Genomic DNA, 7,252 nt, shown 5'->3' with positions numbered 1-7,252 from the left:
GATGCAGCCCTGGGTGCTGGAGCAGCCGCATGGAGACCCCTGCCAGCACTGAGGTGCTTACCTGTTCACTGATTCCGCTTTCGTCCTGCAGTCGGCGTCATTGCATGTGTTTTGTGAGAGTGGGGAGGGCTTTGTAGATCGGTGTCAGACCTATGGGCTACATGATTGAACTTACTTCACCATCCCTGGCTTCAGTATCCCATAGAGTGATTTCTTCTGCAACCAATGCCATTAAGAGCATTTTGTCATCTGAACTAGATTTTAGGCAAAATAATGATACGATCTTTGCTAATGAACACCATTATTAAGACTACTGATTAAGCAAGAAAACGAGACACACGGCATATTTACAAACATTTTATAAAAGTAAAGAATTTCTGCAACAGGAGAGGAAATATTTGGAAGCACAAATATCTTTCTCTTGCCTTAAATCAGCATGTTATCTATTTTAGCAAAGTATGATTACATATATCAACACTGGACTCAATAAATAAGAGAACAGTAAATCATACAAAGAAAATAAGTTAAAAAGATATAAAAATGGATGTTACTCACTTGATTCACCTTTAACTTAAAATATTACCACAAATTCAAAGGAGACGAAACTGAGGTGAAAATTTTTATTATGAAGATAGAGATTTAAGAGAAGCATAATTACATTCTAGTTTACATTTTTTAAATGATACATGAAAAATTAGTAAAAATGAAAATCTGTAATCTGAAATCTGAAAATGTTAAGCTACTTCAACTATATCTTCGTTTATTTCACTTTTGCTGATGAATTAAGCATATTTTAGTAAAGAAAGAGTCTAATTTTTTTATTTTAATTAGTATTCCAGTGTGTTCTTCAAAGCTTGGCGTAGTCTTTAAGAATCAGCTGAAGCTTCTGGGCCAGCATGATGTTCCCCTTTGCCTTCAGTTGTCCACTAAAGAAAGCCTGTAAGGAAAGATGGGAAAAGATTGCCAATCTGTCTCATGTTACATTATGTTTCTTCTTCTAAAGCCCAAGAAAATTCAGAATGAGTACAAAGAAGATAATGACTGCAGACAGCAAAGGCAACTTTACCTAGCAACAATAGCTTAATTATTACTGAGAGGCCATAGTTTTAAAAGGAAAAAAGACTGTTTTAGAAAGCCATGGAATAATTATCTGATGTGACGGATCTGGAGAATTCTGTTTTAATGTGCATTTCTTCCTTGATTATATATTCTCACACGTGATTATGCAACCATATAAACAAAAGGCTTTGCTGTATTTATAACTGAACAAAAATATTCAGTTAGAGAGACTAGCTAAACATATTTAGTCAATCTTCATGAACAGGATGCCCAGAATAACAGAAGGAGACAGTGTAACAGAGTGAAGGGCACTGCAAGGGCTACAGTATCCAAAGGCCTGGGTTAAAAATCTTAAACTCGGTCACTTCACTCTGTATCTAATGTGAATTTAGGAAACTAGCTTAATATGTTTGAGTTGCAGTCTCCTTACCTCTGAAACAGGATGAAGCAGGACCTACTGAACAGTTTTATTGTATGAGTTAAATGAGATCATGTTCAAAGTGCTGCGCTGTGGTAGGACTGCGTGTCCCTCATTTACTCAGCAAAAAGTTGTGTGTTAAGACTAAGAGCTCCCATGTCCACATATATCGGACTTAACTGAGCAACTTGCAGTTTACTGAAGTTCACACTCACAGCCAAATTCCTTACCAATGAAATAAAAGTTATCATAGGTTTGTTTTTATTTATTTACTTAAAAAACATTTTATTGAGGGTGCTTACAGCTTTTAACAATCCATACATCAATTGCATGAAGGACATTTGTATGTACATAAGTTGCCATCATTATTTTTTAGACATTTATTTTCTAACAAGCCCTTGATGTCAGCTCCTCTTCCCCCACTTCTTTCCTGCCCCCCTCGTGGCCCCTTAATAAATTATAAGTCATTATTTTCTTATACCAACCGAGGTCTCCCTTCCCCCTCAGTTTCTGTTGTTCATCCCCTTGGGGGAGGAGTATGCAGTTAAGTGTCAATCATTGCGTTAGGTTCCCCTGTCATCCCCCCCTCTCCCCACCTTTCCCCTGCCCTCCTGCTATCACTACTCCCATTCTTATTCCTGGATTCTGTGTCCTGTGAGCTTTTATGTCTCATCTCTACCTGTGCAAATATTCCAGTCTAGCCTACAGTGAAAGGGAGAAGAGTATTGTGCGTTTCATCGGTGCTAAACTGCACCCTGATTGACTCATCTCTTCCCTTTGACCCCTCTGTGAGGGGATGTCCCATTGTCTACAGATGGGCTTTGGGTCCTCTGCTCCGAGCCCCCTCATTCTCAGAAATATAGTTTTTGTTTGTTGGTTGGTTTGTTTATGATCTTCTGATGCCTGTTACCCAATCCTGGTGACACATCCTGATGGCACAGGCTGGTGTGCTTACTCTGTGTGGGCTTGTTGCTTCTCTGCTAGATGACCACTTGTTTAACATCGAGTCTGTAAGATCCCAGACACTATATCTTTGGATAGCAGGGCACCATCTGCTTTCTTCACTACATTTGCTTATGCACCTGCTTTGTCTTCAGTGATGGTGCCAGGAGGATGAGCTTCACAGAATACCAGGTTGTTAGAACAAAGTGGTCTTGCATTAAGGGAGGGCATGAGCAGAGACCCAAAATCTGTGCACAACCTTAGTGTATTGCCATATAAATACATGTACATGGTCCAATACCTCTATTGTTATGAATTAACATATGTACACCCTACTTTGCCTCTTAGTATTTCCTCTCAGCTAGATTGCTCTTGTTCCAACACCCCCAGGATATTTACATCCTTGTTGTTGTTTTTAATTCCCTAGTTGCTCCCAGTCTGTGGTGTTGTTTCCTCACCACTTCCTTCTCCCCCCAGTCCCTCCGGGACCACTAGTCCCGTTGCTTTTTCCCCAAGCTTCTTCCATTGCCTACATCTTAATTATCTAGTCTTGCAGCAGGAGTGCTGGGAGGGTCATTCTACCTGGACACCATGCTGACTCTCTATCGTGGTTTTTATAGCCTATTAGAAAAATAACATGCAATATGAAAAGAAAAGTTAAATCCACTGAATTTTACCTAGATGGAAAATAATATTCATAACTGAAAATACGTAATCAAAATGTCAGAATATTAATTAAATATATATTTATAAACAGCTTCATAAATACTATCCCAGCCTTTGTTCTGAAATGCTACAGCAGCCGTCATTATGCTCAGTTGCTAGGACAGAAAACTGAGGCTCTGACAACCTGCTCTGCGCCACACAGCCATCAAGAAACAGTCAGGACTGCAGCTCAGGTGCCAGTTTCTCAAACCTGCCTCTTGCTTGTCAACAAGTGCCAACTTAATCTTAAAATCAAATCTTCATCAAACGGAGGAAGAGAAAAAAAATTCCTACTACTACTTAATCTTTCTGAGAAATACGAAGGGAGAACTCAGTCAGTCATGACCAAATGCTAAGTAATAAAACCTTTACAGACACTGCCGTCAGTCACTCTGATTCCACCTCACAGCCCTCCTGGACTGAACGGAATGCCCCCTGGGGGGTTCTGAGTCTATCATCGTCAACAGAACAAATACACAAACCGGGAAAACCTCACTAGGATGGCTTTCACGGTGCAGTCCAGATAGATGCTCTGTAACCGCTGTAGGGAAGGAATCTGTATCTAGACCTGCCTGACAGGTACTTAAGTCTGGACGAACTTCACAGGAACACTTGAATACTTGAAGTAATTATACCAACATTTGGTGGTGGCGGTTGAGAGAAAAATTTTGTTCACCAACCTTTATTCCTATGCATTTTCTTAAGAAAGATTCCTAGAAGAATCACCATATCATTTCTTAAATAAGGTGCCTCATCATATTTTTATGGAATATTTTATATTTTTGAAAGAAAGACAGCATCAGCTATTCAACACAACTTGAAAAGCTACTCATATTTGGACAGAAGTACTTATGAAAGTAACTATTTAGGTACTTCTATTGGCATAGGAGTGGGATGCAGAAAGCACTGAGATTATGGATGTGCTGCGGACGAGGGAACACCTGAGAATCTCTGCCACAGTCCTTTCTACTAGGACTATCACAGTAGCCTGTGAATTCTCTTGCCACAATCTTAACAATGTTTTCTTAATCTTTAAAATTGGGGGGCAACAATGACTTTTAATTTACATTTTTGAATGCTGGGGAAGAAGTTGAGGGTACAGGGATGTCCTATGAGAATTTTGGTAGCACTCTTATACCTCCACTGACCGTACAATCAAGAGCTTGCCCCTTCACTTCTTTCTGTTCCCCAAACTCAAAGAACATTTAAGAGGGACATGATTTCAGTCCCATGAAGTTGCCAGTGCTGCTGTGTATATCAAAAACAAGAATTCTTCAGGGAAGGTTTAAAAACCCTTCGAAATAGAAACATCACTTTGAAAAGTATGTAGAACTAGATGGAGGATATGTTAAGAAATAGTAGCTTCACACTTTAAGTTGTTTTTAAAAATAAAGATTCGTACAGTTTGTTAGCCTTTTTTCCCCTTTTACTTAGCATCTAATTTTCTTACCGGGATCAGCTATTTTACAGGAAGGCCTTTAGCCTTCCTGCACATTCTGGGAAACAGTCTAACAGAACAGGAATCAGAGACACAGAAGAGGAAGAGCGCTGCGGCAGTTAAGGACTGTGTGAGGCACCTGCAACAGAAGAGGGGTCTTTCTCAAGGAGGAGATTTTCTTCAATATCACGCGGGGGAAGCAAGAGAAGACTGAGGAGATGCTCCAACAGAGCTGGTGAAGGGATGGTGCAAGGTCTCACATGGTGCAAGCGAGCCTTTTCTTTCAAGGACGCAGGAAGAAATTAGCCTCAACTCAAAGGCGGAGTCGGGTTGGGACTTTTAAGGAAGCAAATATGAAATAATCATCTAAGACAACAGGAATGGAAAAACTGCAAAACCATAGTAATATTGCTAGATAGTGCTTAGAGACTTCAAGGGGAGCCCATTTGTTGTACAGAGTTTTAGATGCCAAGATGGTAGAGTGGGGGTAAAATGGAGTCCAGTTTTCCCAGTGAGTCACATGAGAGAGCTACAGGCAAACTGAGGGCCTTTTTCCAGCGAGATGTGATGAGGATGGACTATGGAATCTACTCGAAGGAGGAGAGGTGGCATAGAAGAGAGGTGATGGACAGAAAGGGGCCGTGTCAACAAAGTAGAACCTCAACTACGTTTGACTATCTTCGCAAGAACTGCATAGCAAGTTAATTGACTGATCCCCAGGTGAAGGTGGGAGAAAAGAAGCCATGTTTTAAAATAGATACTGAAACCTGTATAATTTATGCTGGAAATAAGGACTAAGCTGGCATAGAATGTAGTAAGAGATAATTAGAGTAAGAAAAATAAACTAAGTCCAGTTAATTAGAGTAATCATTTTAATATATTTTGAAAGACACCACTAAAGTTGTTTGCAAGAATTAGTGGGAGAGAGAAAGGCTGTCCACTAAGCGTTAAGGTCTTTAATAACTAAACAACAATGATGGCAGTTAACATTAAAGTAGAGAAGAAGGAAAGAGTCCGATGAGTTTAGAAAAGCCCTCATATTAATTAGAATTTTTTAAAGATCTACCAGAAATAACAACATACACCTAAGTTTTCATCAAGTTTATGGAATAAAATAAAGCATTAATATTTCCTAAATAGTTAAGTGACTATCTTAGTATCATTCATTGACTAATTCATTCATCCTCAAATGTCTGTGTTCCTAGTAATGATATAAATGTTTTCCTTTTTGGAGGTCCCTTTCTGCCAAATAATAGAATGGCCTAGAAGCAAACAAAAATGCCCATGAGGAATACACACCTTCAAACATTCAGCAATCAGGGACCAAAGAGTAAATATTTATACAAAAACAAAGATGATAAGTCAGGAAACGTGGATGGATGGAAACAGGGCAGGCTGATGGAAATGGTGAATGCTGACACATTGCCATCATTGTAACCAATGTCACGGAACATTTTGTACATGAACTGGGGAGTGGAAATCTAATTTCCCATGTGAATTCTTACCCAAAACACACAAAAAAATTTCTAAAACAAGAAATGTTTCCCGAACCCTACACTTAGTTTTATATATAATGCATGATCCACAGCCATTAAGTAGGTTCAAACTCAGTGACCTGTGGGACACGGAACTGCCCCTTTGAGGGTCTGAGGCCACAATGCTTTACAAGAGCAGAAATGTTCATGTTTCTTCTGCCGAGCAGCAGGTGGAATTGAACTTCCAGTCTTGGAGCCAGCAGCCCGACAAGTAGACCACTGTGCCACCGAGGCTCCTACTCGCTATCTAAGCACCTTGACGACAACTGCAGTGAAATGAGATTAGTCAGTGTGGCTCTCCTATTAATAGTCTTTGTATCTGCCACCAGATGATTTACTGGAAGTATGCAATTAAGGCATCCCAAACCAAACAGAACTCACTACCAGAGACAATTCTTACTCCTGCTAACTCTATAGGGCAGGGTAAAACTGCCCTATCTCTGGGTTTCTGAAAGTATAATTCTTTTCAGAAGTATAAAGCCTTGTCTTTCTTCCTCAGCGCAGCTCGTGGTTTCAAACTCCTGACTTTGTGGTTAGCAGCCCAATACACAACCACTATACTACAAGGCATATAGCACTCTAACTTGGAAATCTGTCAGTTTTGCCATTGTGCTGCGTATAAAGTGAAACACTTAGTATAATCCCATAGCAGGTACAGAGAATCCCATGATCATGAAGAAGAGCTGAGAACAGACAATATTCAAGATCTCTGGGCAAAGGGGCAGTGGCCACAAAGATGGTGATGCATAGAATGACAGGCTTCCTGGCTCATAGAACCAGTAAACTGAGTGCAGGGGTAGGCTGGCTTGCAGAGTGGGATGCCCTTTGGGCATTTATCAGTGCTAAAGGAGCTTTGTAACCCTTATCCAAGGAAAACAGAGACCAAGATGCCACATGACTAAGAGGCTGAGGGCCAGAGAGATGGGTCTGCTGGCACAGCAGAGAAGGAAGCTCTGTGGACGAAACAATTGTATCCTTAATGTTTCTGATCCTGCTTTTGTACCCTGTTAAATTCCCTAATAAAATCCTATGAGCATGAGTTTTATCTGTGGGCTCTGTGTGGCCATATTAACGGATGATCTAAGTCCGCAGAGAAGGAGCATACTGTGGCGGAAGCAGGTGAGTCAGGTGTAAAGGGGCGACATGTCTGGCCTC

General features: G+C 40.4%; 1 protein-coding gene across 3 annotated transcripts in view; it reads right to left on the bottom strand.

Moving 5' to 3' along the window:
* Nucleotides 1-606: 606 nt before the first annotated feature.
* The window catches only part of HSD17B4 (hydroxysteroid 17-beta dehydrogenase 4), a 104,434-nt gene continuing 97,788 nt past the window's right edge, over nt 607-7,252 (bottom strand). For all 3 annotated transcript variants that reach the window (XM_075541426.1, XM_075541427.1, XM_075541428.1), the window contains one exon: nt 607-937. In XM_075541426.1, the coding sequence (XP_075397541.1) occupies nt 848-937 (90 nt within the window). In that variant the 3' untranslated portion in view covers nt 607-847. The remainder of the gene's footprint in view (nt 938-7,252) is intronic.

This window comes from Tenrec ecaudatus, chromosome 2 (genome assembly GCF_050624435.1).
Source record: "Tenrec ecaudatus isolate mTenEca1 chromosome 2, mTenEca1.hap1, whole genome shotgun sequence".
Taxonomy (NCBI): Eukaryota; Metazoa; Chordata; class Mammalia; order Afrosoricida; family Tenrecidae; genus Tenrec; species Tenrec ecaudatus.
This window is presented reverse-complemented; position numbering and strand designations above follow the sequence as displayed.